The following is a 20501-nucleotide window of genomic DNA, read 5'->3' as shown; positions in this document are numbered from 1 at the left end:
GAGATACTGATCCAAATTTGGTATTTTTATTAGCTGTAAACCCAGGTGTGTCCAAAGACATTTTGCTACCAGCGGCTCATTTCTTTATTGGCTCGTGGTACAGTGTAGAAAAAAAAAGAAACAAACAAAACCAGCAAAAATTGGGAAAATCGAGCAAAAAGCCACAATGTGAAGAGAAAAGGCTGAAATGTTGATACTAATAACTAATAATAAGACACTCTGTCTTTATAAAAATACGTTTTTATTTTAGCCTTTTAAAAAAATGAATGTGATGGATGTGCTTTTTTTTTGCACAGTACAATTCAACAATTCAATATACGGTATATTATGTTTAAAAACAACGTTAGTTCGGAGCGAAAAAGCCCTGAAATGCATTGTAAATTAAAAAAAAAACACAAAACCAGCTAAAGCTGAATAATGAAAAACATCAATGAAAGTTGCACAATTAATAATGAAGACCTAACATTTACCGACCAGTCCACGGTGTACCGTACCTCTTGCCTGAAGTCAGCTAGGATAGGTTCCAACTAATGAGGACAAGCGAAAATAGATGGACCTATATAACAGTTTTCCAGATGTCTATGGAAGTTTATTGGTAATTAAAACCCCAAACTCATTTGTTTCTGCTTTTTCAGCTTTTGTAAAAAATTACAGTACCACTTTACAAATAATTATTTTGTATATTTTTGGTGAATATATGCTGTAGCCACAAGCCTAATGGGCTTTAAACAGTTTGGATCAATTGGTCGCATGCAAAAAGCTGCAAGGTCATACAAGTGTCCATTAGTTGATTTGCTGTCAGGGTTGAAATCCATTCTTACTTGATCATCTGAGAGAATGCGCGACTGGCTTTGACAAACACCTGTGCTCTCTGGCAGGCTGTCAGTCTGAAAAGCTATTAAGGAGCAGCAGCCCGTCATTTTTTTTAAATAGAATTGGATCTCTCCCCTTGCAGGTGAAGAAGAGTGCGTGCAAAATTACACTGCACATCTTCTGCAATGGTGCTGGCCTTTGTAACCAGCTTTGTAAGTACGGTATTTAACTTCAATGTGAAGGAGGATTACTGAATGTTCTTTTAGCATTTAAAAGTAATCATTCTCCTTGGTGCTTTTTGCTTCTCTGACAGCACAATAAAATCAAGCAACCATAAATAATTCTTTATTCACATGGCAGCCATTGTAATGCAATGCAAGTGCACAATATCAATAAATAAAGTACTGCAATAAAATTTCACTGCAGCGTAATGGGCATTACCCAAAATGTTATCCCTTTGAAACAATGCGTTTATTAAACTTAAGACATTGGCGTGGTTCAATGTGAATGGACATGATGGAAATAGTCAACGTATGATTGGTGTCAGAGCTGCAAAATCTCAGGGAAAGATTGCCTATTAAGTAATAGCAACACACATTTGTAAACTGAAACAACATGTATTCTCAGACTAGTCATCTAATCTCCCTAATACCTCACATTGTGTATTATTACTATGATCATAGAGCGTGTATGATTTTTCATACATGATACATGAAGCAATTCTCTTCTGCCAGTACTGAGGCATGCCGTGTCAGCAGGCGTGAGCCATCTCCACAGAAACATGAGTGGCCATCCTTTGCCTGAGGTGGTTGGCAAAGTCCACCTGGGTCTGAGAGAGCACTTTATTGATGATGGTCTTTGGGATCCAGCCCTGCACATAACAAACACAAGACATTCTCACTGGAAAGAAATCAAAAGCTATGAAACAAGCAGGAAAGACTGCTGTCTACCTTTAAATCTATGTTGAGTAACCAGGTGAACTTGGTCTTATTCGGGTCTTCACTGCTGGGCTTCATAACTATACAAGTGGGCCCATTCTCCGCCCTGGCAAATACAAATGTGGTCAGTTAAAGCAACAATGCATAATGGTGCAAGTCATTAACTCGCCCAGTCATTCCTCACCGGACCACACCGCTCTGTTCTGGCATCTTGGGGTGCTGAGTGGACATTCCAGCCAGGAAACAGGAGGAGCCGCGGCGTTTGGCACAGCGAACACTGACAAAGTCCCGAGGCCCTACAACGTTGCCAGGTGTGTCTCCAGCTATCTCGTGGGTCACCATTGTGTCCTGGCCGATCTTTTGAAGGATCTGTTGGATGGGAAATTTTAGCACACCCTCTCTCAGTGAAAGGAGATCCAGAATTATTGCAGAAGCATAGCAAGCTTACCTTGACCTGCTTCACATTTGGGTTCCACTCCCCCATCTGCTCCATGTTTCCCACCAGCTCTTCATAAAGACTGTCTGGATGTTGCTCAAGCACCACTTCGAGCCGGAACACTTTACCAATGTCAGGCAAGACTTTACTCAGGACTTTGTCTCCATTTGCCTGAGGAGCATCACAAGCAAGTCACTTTATTAATTTTCTTTCATTCTTTATATTATACTAAAACTTATCCTGTTCAGAGCCACGGGTGAGCTGCAGGGTACACCCTGAATATGGGACCAGTCAATCACAGGCAGGGGCATAGTACCAAATTTTTGACCCCACCATAGCACCCCCACCACCTCCCATACAGACACACTGTAGTCTATCCTCAAGTTGTTTTAGTATTGTTTGTGAAATGTGTGGTGTTAAGCTTGAGGTTACAGTATTGGGATACCACACACAACCACACAAGACTCACCGGTCAGTCAGATTTGACTTTCAAAAGAAATGCAAACAGGTTTCAATATTACAACTCTGCATCAATAAACAATAAACATCAATAAAATACTACATACTACAAATTGTACAACTAACCTTTCTCTGAAAAAAACTTAGTAAGCATTTGGCTGCCGGCTTGTAGCTTTCATTCCCTCTGCTGTCTCTCCTTTCTCTTCTGGCAGCCAGATTTTTTCTTTGAGGGGAACATCATGCTGTGTCACCCAGAGCAGTGTGTACGAATGCGTCGCTTAGCAACAGGCTGTAATAGCAACCCTTAAAAACAACCTTTCGTGATTCCTACCATGTGTAATGAACCGTTCTGCGTTTTTGCAAGGTGGGTGTAAGTAGCCTCAGACAGTTTTAATTTGATTAAAGCAACCTTATTATTCAACTTTCACAGCAAAATGTAAACATTTATGATGTTGTTTTTTTATAACTAACATTTAAATGAAAGAAATAAAATCTTCAAAACAGATCGGGAAGACCCGGGTTCGAATCTCCGTTGGGCATTTCTGTGTGGAGTTTGCATGTTCTCCCCGTGTGTGTGTGGGTTTTCTCCGGGTACTCTGGTTTCCTCCCACATTCCAAAAACATGCATGTTAGGTTAACTGGCGACTCTAAATTGTCCATAGGTATGAATGTAAGTGTGAATGGTTGTTTGTCTATACTGTATGTGCCCTGCGATTGGCTGGCGACTAGTCCAGGGTGTAGTCCCCTCTCGCCCATAAATCAGCATACCCACGTGACCCTAATGAGAATAAGCGGCATAGAAAATGGATGGATGGATCTTCAAACCTTTACAAAAGCCCAGAGTTTTTTCTAGTACTTCAGCCAATCGTCACTGATTAGCTGTGCGGTTTCCGTATCGTACTCACAGCAACAGTTTCAACGGTCCAGCCCTCCTGCTCACCGAGGATGCTGATAGCCTTCTGCAGTGCATTTTCACCTTGCTTCACATAGGACATTTCCTCCTCACTGTATCCATCCTCCCTAATCTGAGAACCTTAGAGCAAACATTTATTCAAATTTAAAGCAGTTAGCTTGAGCTCTAGTGACAGCATTAAATAACTCACTAAGAAGGGAACTTCGTCTGCGGACTTGGCTGATCCAGTTACTCTGGCCTGGACCCACAAGTCGGTCCAGCTCATGGTGAATAGCCACAATAGCATTCTTTCTTAGACCTTGAGATGGATGCACAAAAACCCAAATGACAGCAACATTTTTTTATTTCAAAGCAGAGTTTTACGAAGAAAGCATGTATTTTATAAGCATAACAAGAGAAAAGTGTTAGCCTGTGAATTCCCTCACTCACCTCTCATGTTCCTCATGTGGCGGTAGGAGATGCCAGCACACAGTTTAAAGGTCGCAGGGAGCATTTTTGCTTGAAGAGAAAAAAAACTATAAGAGTAAATATATCACAATATTGATATGATATTCAAGTTTGTCAAATGTAACTGAGTTGACAACAGTGTTGTCAAGAGGACTTGGATTTCTGACTGTGGATGTCTGACTCAGCCTGTATATATACATATTTTGCCCACAAGGCCACTGCGCTATCACCACAAAGATAAACACACACACACACATCACCTCACTCTTTGCCAAGGTTGCCTGTACACGATGAGCATTTCTTCAACTCTCACACGTTGTTAGATAACGTCCAGTGCCCAAAGCCCACCGGATTGCTCAGAGAGGTCAGTGGGGGAGTGACTCATCATATCCCTTCACGGTATGAAACTGTCCAAACATTTGGGGGAAAAGTCTGTGGTTGGTTTGGCTCTTTTCCGGCTAACCTTCATCATAACTGATATGTTGCCCTGAGCTACACGCACTTGTCACTTGTAATTGATGGTGAGCCATTAACCCTGACGTTCTCTGCGTATCTGACACTTCATTACCTTGATACACTGTGGACAAAAGTCTAACACAGCAAAAATCTATGAATAAACTAATAAATCAGGTATTATTACATAATAAAACACATGACAAAGATTTTAGGTAAACAAAAAAAATATCAACACAACACTTTGAGGGTTTATAAATACAACAATATAAAACAATGTAACAATATCAACAAAACGGTATTTCCTGATTACATGTTTGTACATACAAGTGTTTGAGCAAAGTCATTAGTATAAAATAACTAAACTAAAGCAAAAACTACTATTAAATTTCATTCAAATCCCAAACCCTGCTATCTCCAATGATTTATTCCCTTACTTTGTAAATAATATAACACAAACCACACAGATATATCGCGCTTGTATTGATCCGATACCGATACTGCCCTGGTAGTTCACTGCTTAACCAACCCACTTTATACATTGAGGTTGAGGTTGGAGTATTGTTGAAGTGGAAGCCTGTTCCATCATGTCACTTCACGTTACTAACATCTTGATGAGTCTGCTGTAGCCTTCCCATCTGTGCGGCTGAATCATGCTCTGAATAAAGAATGCCCAGTGGCGCGCTGTTTTGTCAAGCATCTCACATGTTTTGACAACCTTGTTCGGCCCTGCGAGCAAAAGCAAAACTATCTAACAGTAATATTGCCGCAAAGGTTTGCTCGTCAACACTGCACATAGGAACAGCAATGGAAAAGAGAGGCGAGTCATCTGATGAGTGTACGAGAAGATGCACAATAAATCAGGAATGTTGTACTAAATCCCAATGAAAAACCGGAATCCCCTTGGCCTATAACCTGGTGTCACACCAACTGGATTGTTGGGATTACCCATCAGTCTCTGTGGCCTTCTGCAGGGAGTTTCTCACTGAAAATGGAAACAAAAAGGGTCAAACCTGTATCAAAACCATTATTCAGTCAAAAACACTCATTAGCATCGCATGTCTTATCCAAACGTGTATTTGTAATTGTCTTAATCTTATGTGTATTTGGGTGGGAAATTTGAGTCTTTGCTGATCACATTAAATGCAAATGGGGAAGATAACATTGGTGGTTTCAAAGCACTTATTTTTCGGTTATTTCCTACACCGTTCACGGGTGAGCTGAAGCCTATCCCATCTGGCTTTAGGCAATAGGCAGGGTACGTCTCGGACTGGTCAGCAGCCTGTCGCAGGGTACACGTAGAGAAACAACCATTCATACTCACAGTCACACCTCGGGACAATTTTGAGTCTCTAGTGAATCGAAAATACATATTTTTGGAATGTTGAAGGAAGACTGAGAAAACCCATTCGTCCACCGTGCAGCCTGGTGTTGGTGGTTTTACCCACAAAAGTGATGAATGTATGCTGCAGTATTCTGCTGATGAAATATCTGAAATCAAGATCAGACACGCAGTTGTCCCTCGCCACTTTGCCGTGGTTTGTGGGTTCACTCTATGATGGTTTTTCAAAAATATATTAATTAATAAATTAGGTTTTATGGTTGAATACGGTTTGTTATCAAGGTTTGTTATAAGTGCCATATAAAATGGATGGATGATTGGTTGAATACGGTCTATTATTAGTCAAAACATATGCATAATTAAGCAAATGTTACATATTTTTTGCCTAAATGAAGCATTTTCAAGCATAAAAATGGCTAAATGAACTAAAATACGAATATAAGTTATTCAGAAGATGCAAAGATGTTGATGTAGTATTCTACACTAGTCACATTAGTCACTAGGTGTCAGTAATGTTATTGTAATGTTCGGAGACACACACACCCACCAGACTACGTAGATGGCCAAAACAACAGGCTTTTATTGCAGGTTTGAATGATCTCACAACAGGCATAATAATCCTTGATAAAAAATCCCTAATAAAAACACAGGCTGCTGTTGGGAGCGTAACCCACGGTAAACTGAAACTCAACTCTGAATCCCTGATGTCATTTCCTGTCCGCCACTCACTCTGCTTCCCTAGGGAACACATTTATCGCAACACACACAGGCACGAGTCTTATTTGTGTCTGAAATTGGTTATTTACTGTTATTATGTCAACTATATGTGGCAATATGAGTGCAAATGTGACTATCGGGGTGTTATTTATGTCCAGAGGGCAGTAATAATGTTAAAAACCATATTTAGAAAGTCGTTGTATGCTGTAACTACAAATTCAATTTATAAATAAGGATTTATTTGTATTTTTGTACTTATAAACAATAGATGCCAGCCTGCATGGCTGTGCAAGAGTACCTTGGTAAAACTCACTCTCTGACATCTTATGAGTCGTGCTGGACATCGAGTTGACAGTTCGGGCTTTTGGCTCAATGGCGAGTGCCCTCAACTCTCATTCTGCAGACCATAGGTCAGGGCAGGGCAAAATGCGGGGCTGGCTGGACCAAGCAATTCTTACTCCTTTTTTTGATGTGTTTGGAAAGTATTGTTTTCAAAATTTTGATTTGTGTTGTGCCTTGTACCATTCTAATATGTTTAAAATAAAACCTTCATTCATTCATTTATACTATGCAACACAATCGAAGTTTAAGTACTAAATGTGCCTCACACACTTGTTAAAATGTATATTATATTATAAATGTATATTACCATAGTATTTTACCATTGCATCACAGTCTGGGCCTCACATCAAGTTCATGCACTAAGGTTGAAATGTCATTCTATGCTAAAAATGATCAACACTGATCAGTCATTACAACTTACAAACATGAAAGAGATGAGCGCTGAGATAATCATTACTGATAAATATACTGTACAAATATGCACCTCTTATTGTCTACTCCTGTGGTGTCCAAAGTGCGGCCTATAATTTCACACACACACAAAAAAAACCCAACAGCAAAAATGAAAAAAACAGCAGTAGTTTTACACGAATAAAGTCAAAATATTAAGAGAAAAAAATTGTAATCTAATGGGAAAAAGTCATCATTTAAGAAAATAACGACATATTAAGACAAAAAATAATGTGCCTTTAGTAGCATAATGTTGAAATATTAAATAAAGATGTTTTAATTATTATGAGAAACAAACAAAAATAAAGTTGTAATTTGTAGAAAATTAGGTTATGTTAAAAGTTATGTTACAAGAATAAGTCAAAATATTATGGGAATAAAGTCACAATTACGAGAAGAAAGATCAAAGTTTAAGTAGTTGGAAAATGTAATTAAACAACAGAAGAAATGGGAAAAAAACAGCTCTAATTTTACCTTTAATAAAGGTAAAATTAAAAGGTAGTAGCAGTTACAATATTAAAGAAAAACTAAATTATTTTAAGTAATATTGTAAAAAACAAACAAAATAAAGCTGTAATTTTTGGAAAATTTGGTTGGGTAAAAGCTATTATACGGGAATAAAGTCAAAATATTATTGGAATAAAGCCCAAACCCCCCCCCCCCCAGAAAACCCCAGCAAAAAAAGGCGCAAAGACCAAAGTTCATACTAATAAAACGCTTTTTTTTTTTTTTTAACCTCCTCTATATCACAAAACTAAGATGCAGTTTTTCCTAGAAATATATAACTTCTTAGCACACGGTTTGGCCCTCGCATCTTTTCATTTTTTAGTATGTGGCCCTCAACTGAAAAAGTTTGGACACCTCTGGTCTACTTCTACTGTACATACTTAATGGATGAATAGGAAACGACGTCGAGTGAAGAGACGGGCATACAGGAGAGTACTCAAACTAAAGCACAAATTTTATTGGGCCATGAAAGACACAGTGGGTTTGGCTTTCACATGCACTCAGCACACCTTCCGCACAAACTTCCTCTCTTCTTGTGTATTGTATTGACTACTCCACGAATGTTCCCCAGTGACACAAACATGAGTATGACAGTCAGAGAACACACAAAGTTGTCGGGGAGATTATGCAAACGAGGCACTTCAGTCTGATTTTTCTTGTTTTTATATGACATATAGTGAGGGTCAGGCTTGCAGGATAGGTACATTTCTTCACAGACGTTCCAAAAAAACACAATAACATTCTTAAAAAATAAGACAACGAGGTGAAGCTCGTCTTTTTAAACTGGCTTTTCTGCTGCAGGAAGGCCACTTTATCTTTGAGTTGTGAGTTTCTTCCAGCGTCTTCCTCTTCTGGACTTAAATGACGTGGACCAGATAAATAAAAATGCTAGTAATATATCAACCATTCATAGTGAACATCCTCATTGAGTCTTGAAAATATTACAAGAGGAAGGGCCTTTAGACAGCATGAGACATTTTAAACATGTCAAGGAACAAAACAGAAAAACCAGTACTTGTAACAATTATGCAGCAATATTATTGAAATGGAAAAGGCATAGAAGGAGCAAGAACACTTACATTTCAGACGTTGTAATTCAACTGTAGAAAATACAATGCAATGGCAATACCGATATAATAATGTGCCTTAATAAGGAGGTAAAACTTTCATTTTGGCGACCAAAAAAACAGCATGACATTATTTTAAATTGTGCAACATTTAAGTCAGGCTGAGTGCATGTGTTCCTCTCCACTTCATGGGGACTGTGCAGGAAAAAAAAAAAAAATCAACAACAAAACAAAATATTTCAAATTCTGTACAGCATATTCTTTTTTTTTTTGTCAAATATAAAGTGACACTGTAAACTGAGGGAGACGTCTGTGTTGCATGGTATACAATAACATCAGTGGAATGAGGTATGCAGAAGCAAAGGGATACAGCTGTCCATACTTATACTTTGTCCATGCAATGACAACACAACACCATTCTCACAATGCTGTCTGACACATGTCTGTATGTGTGCTATATGATAACGCCTGCAGGCTTGTATATAGAGAGAATGTATGTATTCATCTGAGCACATAATGATCCCACGTGGTTCTAAATGACGACTTCAGACCACTAAATAAACATGACAACAGTATCACAAAAATGAACTGTAATCTTTGGCCTGAGTGTACGCGAGGCGATGTCCATTATGTGCTGAGGTCACGGACGAGGCGGTCTGTTCTGAATGTTTAGGAGTGATTTGAGGTAAGACAGGAGGAAACACAAAGAAGGTATCATGAGTGATATACAGATGGTGACAGTATAGATAGAAAGCTATTGGTACAAGATACAGGCCAGAACCTAAAGAACTTTTTTGGAGAAAAGAAAAAGGAAACATCACTGAGACCCACTTCTCTATTTCGTGTGATGGGTCTACTGTATATTATACGGTGGATCCCCTGAATATGCTTCTTTTTTTATCCTTTAACGCTTCCATCAACACAAGTTGCTCCATTCTGTAGTCCAACAATCCTGAGGATAAGGGGGTTTGTCCAAATATTTCCAGATGTCTACGACCACCTCACTAAGAAAAATGGCCCGGGTTTCTGGGCCCGGTCAATCCCCCATTATGGGCTGGCCGGTTAGACTTTAGACAGGCTGTCTCAGGCCCCAGCTGTGAACCAATCACCAGAAGGGAAGCCCTCTGAGCTCCTTCGCTTTGCATGTATGGCTCCCACGCTGTCACTGCACCACTAGGGGGCAGAGTTGGACATGGAGTCCACAGAGTTTACGCTGGAAGACTGCACACGGCTGTGGGAAATAGGCACCTCTGGGTGCTAAAGCAGCCGAAGAAAAGATGTGTTTGAGTTAGAATTACTTTTTTAAAAATCATCAAATGCCCAACTGATTGTGTTTACTCACGTGCCTCCTGAAGATCCTGTCGAGCAAGCTGCGTCTTGGTGGCTCTGGAGGTTGACTCCAGTCAAGGTCTGGAGGTCTTGCCCCTTGAGGGCCGAACACATTCAAATCTCTGAAACACTCCGTTTCTATCATCTGGAAAAGAGATCTTTGACCTTACGCAAACATTGCTTCCATTGTTGATGACATACAGGATAATATCCTATGCTTTGACATCACAAATGAAGAAACAACAGATGTTTTAAAAGAGAAAATTAAAAAAATAAAACTTTAGCAAGAGAGCTGTTCCTGAAAATGACACGTACTGCACAAAGTATTTTTATTAAAAAATTGTCTGTTAAGGCAGAGACGCTTACCTCATTCTGCCATGGGATGGAAACACTGCCTGTAGCAAATTTGGAGTAGAAGTCATTGTCAGTTTGGTCCAAATTCACTCCCTTGACTGTGGAGAACTGCTCAATGTCCAGCACGTCCTTACAGTACACTGCCCGAGGCTGCAAGAGGCCGATGGTCATGAAACGCATGCGACCAAGCAAACACAGGTTTTACTTCAGCTCAGGGAAAAATTGCTTTTGAATGTTGTTTTAAAAGCCCTTAATCTCACTGGCCAAAACATTAGGTACACCTTCAACATCGGTATCAAGGCATCTTGCTACAAAGACAATCATACTGAATAAGTATACTGCACTGTTAGGGTCAGTTAAACTACAGAACAGTAAATACACATAAACATTAAATACAACTGTCCACTCAGCCGCGAATGCACGTAACAGAGTGTCGTATGCCATGACGCAGAAAGTCCACCATGATGGGAAGCAAGTGTGCTGGGTGAAGCTAGGCGCACAACAGTGTGCAATGTATTCACTAGCTCTGAGCTGAGTGTAAAATAAAGTTATGGCCTACATGTAGATGTCGATACAAAACCTGAGCAGCAGGTGAAAGACACTTTTTCTATCTTTGTTTTACCTTTTTCCTTCCTTACAGTGCAACCAACACTTACAATTAACATACAAAATAACATTTTATCACATTTTAGGTAAAAAAAAATCAATGTATTTAGCTTTTTATTTTTTTAGAAAATGTTTTACCCCAAACCGCTATTGAAAATGCACTATAATTTTGGACACAACATTTTATACACAGACAATAGACCATACACAGATGAAATTGTCAGGGAAACAATCACCATAGATTTACTCTATTGACCCGAAAGCGTCGGTAGGACAACACATGGCATCATTAATTACCATTCCAATAAACCATTAATAACTATTCCAGTAAGTTGATTAAAAAAATCTGGTATTTTTTTCATGACCAAAGTACTTACATTATGTGGATAAATAACTTGAAGTATTTACACAAAGCAAAATTTATTTCATACATGATAAGACTATAGCCTAAACCAGTGGTTCCAAAACTTTTCACAATAGTGTACCCCTTCAGACATCTGACTGGAAGTCATGTACCCCCTACTCCTGCACACTTAAAAAACATAAACCACACAATGAAATGTAATTATATATTATTAAATATATATTACGACATTATATTACAAAAATCATAGCCTATGTGTTTCAACTGCACACATAGGCTACTCATTTCAAACGGAGAGGATTTTAGAGGGGTACGATATTTCCTGGCAGTTTTGTCTTCTGTTTGGTGAATTTATTTGCATTTGTATGTGTATTGAGTATTTAAGTGGTGACAAGCTGTGGTAAGATGTGGTGAACTGTGATCTTTCTGTTCTTTTGCTGTGCTTTGTCTGCAACAACATGGAAATAATCAGTACAATGCAACTAATGTTACACGTGAAGGTAGTAATTATAAATAATTATGAAAACAAAGGTACATAACTACAGAAATCAATTAGGAATTTAATTCAATACGAGGCTTATTACTGAGCCAAATGGACATATGAGCAGATACAGTATGAGATTATGCACCAAGCGAAAATGCACAGCAGCACAGAGCTAACATTATAACCTCACCTCTGTGCATTTATGCACAGCATTAACATCTGTGAACAAGGACGAGGTGAAAAGAAGAATAGAAAATACGTACACGTCTGTCTGTGTGTAGCGTTGTCCTACACCTAAGTCTCAATCTGTGTCACACACGGTGTGTTCAAGGACCCCAGAACAAAGTGGATGCAACGCCCGAAGAAGACACATTATTTGTGAAAGCATAAATTTACTTATGCATGCAAAATAGTCAGTGCATCCAGTCAACAAACAAATGGCAGGCTCATACAGCTAACAGCAAACAGCAAACGCACTCATTAGTCACAGCGACACGTAAGACCAGCTCTCATTTAGCACACAATATCAATGATTTAGAAAAATCATCAAGATTAAACACTTTTAATGCACAAGGTCATCATCAATTTCGACTTTGCTCACCTAACGCTTAACTTTAAGCTACATTGTGTGGGTCTACACTTTGAGTCTTGGCCACTGTCCTGTTTAATTACAACTACCAGTGTTAGAAATCTGCAAAGTTTTTATCATACATACCTGTCTTTGGGAAACCTGAAACATGCCAAATCTGGTCTTTTGGACCGACCGTTAGCGCAGGTAATGGCTGAACAGTGTGGGGAGTACATGTTCACAATGCAATGTTTCTAAATTTCTGCTTCGCATCATGGCGGGCAAACGTGCGCAGGGCGTACTACGACAGTGGATGTCAAGTAACTAGTCTTATCTTTTACAATCACTTGTACTGGCATTCAACAAGACATTTAGATGCAGTATATCAATATATCAAAGTACTCACATCAGGCACAAACGGAGGCTCCACTATTCCAGCCTCTAGCCTTTTGAAGTTGATATTTTTGAAGAAGGAGTGGGCCTTGACGCCTGGTGCTCTGTCGCCCTGGCAGCACAGCCTCTGCTTTGGGTCTTTGGTGAGCAGCTAGTTCAGTTAGAAGCAGCGATTAATCTCTACATTATTATTATTATGGTAAACCGCTTACCATCAACTCCTCACCCTTCTACAGATGTCCTTGGTGTCCTCTGTAAACTTGTCATTGTACTCCTCCTCTTCCTCCTGCACTCTCCTCTCCACCTCCTCCCGCTTCACACGCTCTTTGCGGGCACGGAAGGGCGATCGCCCAGCCGTCATCTCATATATGAGGCAGCCCAGCCCCCACCAATCAGGACTCATCCCGTACTTTTCATTGTTGATCACCTCTGGAGCTAGACAGAAAGAAACCAAATGTCCACTGAAGACCTTGCATGAGAGAATGGAGATGTAGATGATATTAAGACTTACCCATGTAGCCTACTGTCCCCACCCTTCCTCTGATTAGCTCCCCTTCAGGCACTTTAATGGCAAGGCCCAGGTCAGAAATACGGATGTGTCCTACGGTACAATAACAATAATGGACCTTGAGGAAACTAGCACTTTATCACGATAAACAACATTTAGGAAAAAACATCGCACTGTATCTACAGCCCTGAAGGTTTTAAACGACATCATTGAAGCACTAGATTTAAAGAAAGTGTGTGTAGCATTATTGCTTGACTTATCAAAGGCATTTGACACCGTCAATCACAATATCCTAACTGATACATTGCACAAAGTGGGCTTATCTGAGCATGCAGTTTCTTGGTTCAGAAATGATCGGGTAGATCACAGTGGGTCCAGATGGCAGAATCCTCATCAACATTTTTGAGGATTTCAAAGGAGGTACCACAAGTGTCAGTGCCATGCCCCATTTTGTTTTTAATCTATGTAAATGATCTTTGCAATAATTTGTCAGATGCTCTTTATCATTTTTATGCAGGCGACACAAAAATGTATTGCTTTGCATAGCCTGTTGTACAAGCTGTCACTATCTTACAGTCGGCCTTTGATGTTGTTCAGGCCCATCTGCAAAGGTTGAACACCAAGAAGAGGGCTACTATGCAGTCCAAAACGCTCCCTGTCTTAACCTCTCAAGGTACAGCCATTGAGCTGGTCTCGTCCTACAAGTACCTGGGTTTCCATATCACATGTTTCCATGTCTAACTTTTAAGTACCATATTTCAAGCCTAGTTTCTAAACTTAAGATCAAATTGGTCTTGACTTTTGGAATGGACCTTGCTTCTCTTTTGGAGCCAGGAAACGCCGCAGCATCTTTTCTTCCACTTGACTATGGTGATATACTGTATATGCATGCTCCAGTCACATATCCACATTCTGTGGACGTTGTGCATCATTGTGTTTTGATGGTTGTCACTGGATGCAAAAATTTGACCCAGTATAGCACTTTGTATAAAAAAGCTGAATGGTCATCCCTGTCTGAAAGGAGATCCACTCATTTGCTGAGTTTTATTTACAAAGCTCTACTTGAGACGGTCCCATCCTTGCTAGGAACCATGGACATTACTGGTTACGATACACTGGCTTTTTTACTCAGACTGTTCCTCGTGTTTTCACAGAACTGGGGAAAAAGGCATTTGGTTTCGCCCCTTCCTTTGCATGGAACTCTCTGCAAGATGAATTAAAATTGTTGGACCTGATCCCCCTTGATAACTTAAAATTCTTTAAACTAAGGAACTCAAAGGCATTGGACACTGTCACTGTTTTTAAATCAGATGCTGCACTTCTTTTAACTGATCCCTGATAATTTTACTTTTTTTTTAAAAATATGTAACTATTGTTATTTATTTGTATTAGTGCTTCTACTTGAAATTTTGCAGCCTCTTGGCCAGGTCGCTTTTGAAAAAGAGATTCTATATCTCAATAAGCTTCAACTAGTTAAATAAAGGTTTAAAAAAAAAGACAACCCATACAAACCAAATACAAACTATTACCATTTAAATTAAAGGCAAAAGTCCACTCACTTTCAATTTTATTGCCTGTAACTTGCCAGATATTTATTATTTTGTTAACTGTCAAACTGCTGTGAAAGCTTTCATTAAAGCCTAAATGACTCGGGCTGGCATTAAATTGTACCTATTCTACAGCAAAACCAAAAATCTGCTTCAAAACTCACCATTGTCGTCTAGCAGAATGTTCTCTGGCTTCAAATCTCTGCAAAAAAATAATTGAAACTCCACATTAATCAGTTTGCTTGATTTAAATGAGTTAAATTGTTTAGCTTGATACCTGTAGACAATAGATTCCCTGTGGAGATGCCTGAGACCACAGCAGATCTGAGCAGCATAAAACTGGACCCTGTCTTTCTCAAAACCCGGTGTGCCCATATTGTAAATGTGGAACTTCAGGTCTCCTCCATTCATGATAGTCAGCACTAGACACAGAGCGTCTTTGGTCTCGTATGCATACGCTAAGCTCACCTAATAACCAGGAGAATGTTAAACAGTGAGAAAAACTGTAGCAAAAATGATCCGCAAAGGTTGAATCTTCTTGTTTGTTGGAGACGTTTCACCATTCATCCAAAGGCTTCTTCGGTTCTAAAATTGTAGGTATGGTGTGTCCCCTAGGGTTGGTCATGATAGGGTTGCTGTGGTGTTTGTTTGTTGCACGACCGCTCTGATAACAAATAGCTCGTTTGCCTGACTGGTGGCAAAACAACTCGTTAGTGGTCACTCTTCTCGTGGGATGAGACAATTTTGGGGAGAGATGTTGGAACATTATTGGAAGCAGACAATGACACAAACCTCCTCCTGTTTAGACGGGGTCTTTTTATTTTGAGGAACTTTATGAGGAACTTTCCTATTTATCCTGCTAGTTGGAAATACTCCCATGTTTCCACCAAAATCTACCCAGGTAAAAAATTTCCTCTAGTGGGGGAAAAAGTTCGTCTGAGCCACTAGGTCCATCCATGCTCCATCCATTTTCTATGTCGTTTGTCCTCACTAGGATTGCGGAGATATGCTGGATCCTATCCCAGATGATGTTGAGCGAGAGGCAGGGTACACCCTGGACTGGTCGTAGCCACTGACAAATGCTGATCGGCTGAACACACATATAGTGTCTCTACTCAGCCGCCATGTTTAAATGAGTATGCGATTGCAAACTTGTTAATATTCATTTTTACAAGCTTTGTGTTGATACGCGAAGCTATGAGAAGTGGATGGACTCTTTTGAACGTATTTACAGAGGAATATATCCTGCGTAATTTTCAGACAGCAACTCAAAACAATCAAGTCTGTGGAAGAATAGGCGACAAGCTGGTAGGTCTAAATGTAGGATAAATGCCCACACAAAGTGGTGAAAAGCTGAAGAAACTAAAGCAAGATTGTAAGAAGATGAAGAACAGTCGCAGTATGTCCAACCACTGTATTACTGGAACAACTGCTGCAACAATGTACTCAGTGAGCTCGTTGCTTGAAGATCTGTGGCGAAATGTAATGAAGGTAAACCATATTAAATATTCACAGATGAAATGGACCATAAGGACTCATCTGACACTCATGAAATCATTGTTCACTGAGAGGACGTCTTTCTGACTATGTTGGACACTGGATGTGGACACTTGTTAAGAAAACCCTAACCCTGCACTGACTTTTTGTAAAACCCAGACCACTTTGCTTTTTCTTGTTTTGAATATTTTTACTTTCTATTTTATTTACTGACATTGTTGTCCTCAAAGGAAAGTCTTTTGTTTTTGAGATTTAAATGAACTTCTGCTCTGAATATGAAGAAACTGCTCTCCTATGTTGTGCCAAGTGTTTGTACAAGGGTTGCTTGGTCTCTCCAATGTAGGGGTTATTGCACTCTTCACTACACTGCATAAATAACATGCAGAGTTTGCGTCTCTGGATTTTGTTTCGCTGATAAATCATCCACGTAGGGGAACACCACATTTCGTCTTCTGTTTCTATCCTAAGGCTCGGGTGTAGTGGCCTTCTCTCCTTCTCCCAGGGGATTTGAAAAAGACCCAATTAGGATACCCACAGTTACAAAGAGCATTCCTGAGCATTCTGTCTACATTGGAGAGAGCAAGCACCCCTTATACAAATGTACATAGGAGAGCAGTTTCTTCGAGCCCAGAGTCAGCAGTTCATTTGCATCTCAAAAAGAAGGAACATTCCTTTGAGGACAACGATGTCCAAATTCAACAACATCCCAACATCTTTACTCCAAATTTGTCTCATCCCACGTTGTTTTGCCACCAGCCAGATGAACAACCTATTGTTATATAGTACGGCCGTTCGCCAGCCACGCCGAGCCACAATAACAAAAACCCTACTGTGACCACTCGAGGGGACACACCCACTGGGAACATAAATAGAGAAACTTCACACCTTTTAGAACTGAAGAAGCCTTTTGGACAAAACATCTTCAACAAACAAGAAGCATCCAGTTGCCTCGATTCAACCTGTGTGGATTACCATTACCTGGATGATTTAGAATTATGGATGTCCGATAATATCGGGCCACCGATATTATCGGCCCGATATTGGCATAGAAATGTGATACTGGTATATATAGTTTTTATCCTGATAATGAAAACCTATTTTTAAAAAATGTTGTAGAGATGGACATTTTAATGTTCACAAGGCCAGGATGACACCACAGTTTGTTCACGTACAGTGCAAGCCCACCTCCTTTGCGCTTTCCACTCTCTTGTGTTCCTGTCCGTTTTGACTGCTCTGAAGTCGGCTAGCTTCATGTTAGCATCTGGGATATCTGGGATATCTAGGTGTTCAGTGAAGCACAAATAAGCTGCACTCCCTGAAGGTCTTGACGTTCTTGCCAGCTCATTGATATTGCCCGGTAGTGAAGTCACTTTTCCCATGATAATAGAAGGTACTAAAGGCTTGAATCTCCATGTCATTGCTAGCCGCTTGACTTTCATGTTATCCCCGGCTCTGCTGCCTCGATATCAATGGGTAGACAGGGAATCATACCGATGCGAGATGATGCTCTCATGACACGTAAAAATGTGCTTGAAAAACAAACAGATAGACATATCGGTATCGGTATTGATATCGGAGTCGGAAAATAGAGTTGGACAATTTTGGCATATCGGTTATAGGCAAAAAAGCCAATATCGGACATCCCTACGTAGAATCTACACAGACATTACAAAATGATGCACTGATGATTTTAAGTGTTTACTCACAACAAATCTACTGTTAACTTTCTCTAGGATCTGCTTTTCATTGAGTGCCATTGACTCTCCTTTCCTCTTCTTGATCCTCTTTTTCTCCAGCTTTTTGCAGGCATACATCTTTCCTGTTGCTCGAACTTGGCAGGCGCACACCTGAGATGAACAAAGCGGCATCACACATTATTTACAATAAAACTCACAATAAATTGATAGTGAATATATCATCAGTACACTACATGGACAAATGTATTGAGACACCCATTCATCAGCTTTTTCATTAATCAGGACTTGCACTAGAGCTCTAAGTTCCCACAGAATTTTAATTATTCATGTTACAAAGACATTTTTGACAATTGTGGGAACAGTTTAGGGAAAGCCCCACTGGACAAACTAGATCAAATTAGATTGTATATTGTGAACCAGACCTTCTCACTCAGGCCCAACATCAGTTACCTCTGACCTCACAAATGTTCTTCTGGATGAGTCGAAAATAAAACATACAGATACACTCCAAAATCTTCAGACATTCTCTCCAGAAAATTCAAAGCTATTATTTTGTCCATTTTCATGTCTTGCCCACATAGCGTATCACAAAGTAGTATCTCTCACCTCTCCAAATCCTCCCTTCCCGAGCACTCTGTACTGTCTGAAAGTGTCTTTAGTGATTGGTTGCCTGACAAAACACAGACACAGGAAAGGCCATTAATACATGCTCATATGCAGTATTATTGATTAGGCCAGAGATATTATCTGCTAAACTCAATACCATCCTGAGTCTGTTTCCTGTGCACAGGGTGGGGCCTCTTGCGTGCAATTTTACTTTCCAGAGACGGATATTATCAAGGATGCTCTGAGAGCCTGCCGTTTACTTCTAGCTACATCTGATTATCAGAGATGTTCGTGCCAAGAGTGATCAGCTCCTTTGAGAAGCCCCCACAAGTCCTGTTTTCCAATTATTAGCTCTTGCCTTCTAAAACTGCTTGTTGTATGTTATACTTTACCAATAAAAGAATATAACTGTGTATAATGCTAACCACCTCATTATTTCAAGTACTGTGCAAAAGCCTAATCAGTAGGGGTGTCACGAGACGACATGATACAGGAGATTGGGTCTACGAGAACGAGACAAGGCGAGATTTTAACATTACTTTTAAGAAAAGTACAATGAAATATATGACAATATATTGTAATCTACGAATTTAATTTCTACTATGTTACACGCTTCTGCATTGTGTGTATGCTACCGACCACACCACCACCACTAAGGCCCTATGATTTGACGTTGACGGAATCACGTAATTGTCCAATAAAAACGGATTCTACTGTTAAATGTGGAATTGTGCGGAAAGTGACATGTGAATGAAATGATGTCATCGTGAGAAGAGTTAGGAAAGTTCATGTGGGGAAGTATTTCCCCGCCGGGTCACTCAATCATTGCAAAATCTCATCACAAACACTACTAAACATGTCGAAATGGCGGCGAAAAATCTTGGAAACTCCTCTGTTATGGAGCGTGAATGGAAGTTAGCAGGGTTAGCACAGCGTGCTAGTGCAGCTGTGTGTGTGTGTGTGCACGACTCAGGCTGAATGAGTACATTTTCACCGTGTTGTGTTTCACCGCTTTAATGTAAGGACTATTTTATAATATAAGGACCATTTTACAATGTCCACTGACGACGTGCAGGTTCTGAGTGAAAAAAGACAAAAGGCACGTTTATTCTTGCACCCAGCTGTTATCAACCGTCAATTGCCATTCTCAACACACACAATACACTTCTAGCCTTGAAAATAAGAGTGCTCTTTGTCACATTTGTCTAATTGTGTAAACAAAATAAGGGTGTCATAAAAATATCTTACATTACTAACGTGATTGGAATTACATCTGTTACTACATCTTCCTTAATCACAAACATGGCCATTAAAGTTTGTTGAAGACTTTGTAGCAATATATGCTGAGGCTGACATCCATCCATCCATCCATCCATCCATCCAATTTCTATGCTGCTATCCTCATTTGCGTTGTGGGGTATGCTGGAGCCTATCCCAGCAGACTTTGGGTGAGAGGCGGGGTACACCCTGGACCGATTGCCAGCCATTCACACTCACATTCATACCTATGGACAATTTAGAGTCGCCAATTAACTCTGAGGCTGACATCCCATTACAAAAGTTAGCCAACCTACACCAATTTCTCAATTACTGGACAAAAGGGCCAATGATGTACTGCATCAATACATCATTGGCCCCTTTGGCCAAGACAAAGAGATGCTGCT

At 39.9% G+C, this 20501-nt stretch overlaps 2 protein-coding genes across 6 annotated transcripts in view; both read right to left on the bottom strand.

Moving 5' to 3' along the window:
• Positions 1-1145: 1145 nt before the first annotated feature.
• Positions 1146-4160, bottom strand: star (steroidogenic acute regulatory protein). Its single transcript, XM_054773360.1, has 7 exons — positions 3989-4160; positions 3750-3857; positions 3552-3679; positions 2200-2358; positions 1936-2120; positions 1764-1857; positions 1146-1684 (listed from the first exon to the last, which is right to left on the bottom strand). Exons 1-7 carry the CDS (start codon positions 4050-4052, stop codon positions 1565-1567), a joined length of 858 nt encoding a protein of 285 aa, XP_054629335.1. The 5' UTR covers positions 4053-4160; the 3' UTR covers positions 1146-1564.
• Positions 4161-8250: 4090 nt separating this feature from the next.
• Positions 8251-20501, bottom strand: part of grk5l (G protein-coupled receptor kinase 5 like) — a 52833-nt gene continuing 40582 nt past the window's right edge. For 4 of the 5 annotated variants that reach the window (XM_054772342.1, XM_054772340.1, XM_054772339.1 and 1 more), the window contains 10 exons: positions 18838-18901; positions 18241-18381; positions 15315-15505; positions 15202-15239; positions 13494-13583; positions 13209-13417; positions 12996-13133; positions 10580-10717; positions 10227-10358; positions 8251-10141 (listed from right to left, as the gene is read on the bottom strand). In XM_054772342.1, the coding sequence (XP_054628317.1) occupies positions 10058-10141; positions 10227-10358; positions 10580-10717; positions 12996-13133; positions 13209-13417; positions 13494-13583; positions 15202-15239; positions 15315-15505; positions 18241-18381; positions 18838-18901 (1225 nt within the window). In that variant the 3' untranslated portion in view covers positions 8251-10057. The remainder of the gene's footprint in view (positions 10142-10226; positions 10359-10579; positions 10718-12995; positions 13134-13208; positions 13418-13493; positions 13584-15201; positions 15240-15314; positions 15506-18240; positions 18382-18837; positions 18902-20501) is intronic. The other variant, XM_054772343.1, reaches the window with a different exon arrangement.

This window comes from Dunckerocampus dactyliophorus, chromosome 4 (genome assembly GCF_027744805.1).
Source record: "Dunckerocampus dactyliophorus isolate RoL2022-P2 chromosome 4, RoL_Ddac_1.1, whole genome shotgun sequence".
In the NCBI taxonomy this organism is placed as follows: domain Eukaryota; kingdom Metazoa; phylum Chordata; class Actinopteri; order Syngnathiformes; family Syngnathidae; genus Dunckerocampus; species Dunckerocampus dactyliophorus.
This window is presented reverse-complemented; position numbering and strand designations above follow the sequence as displayed.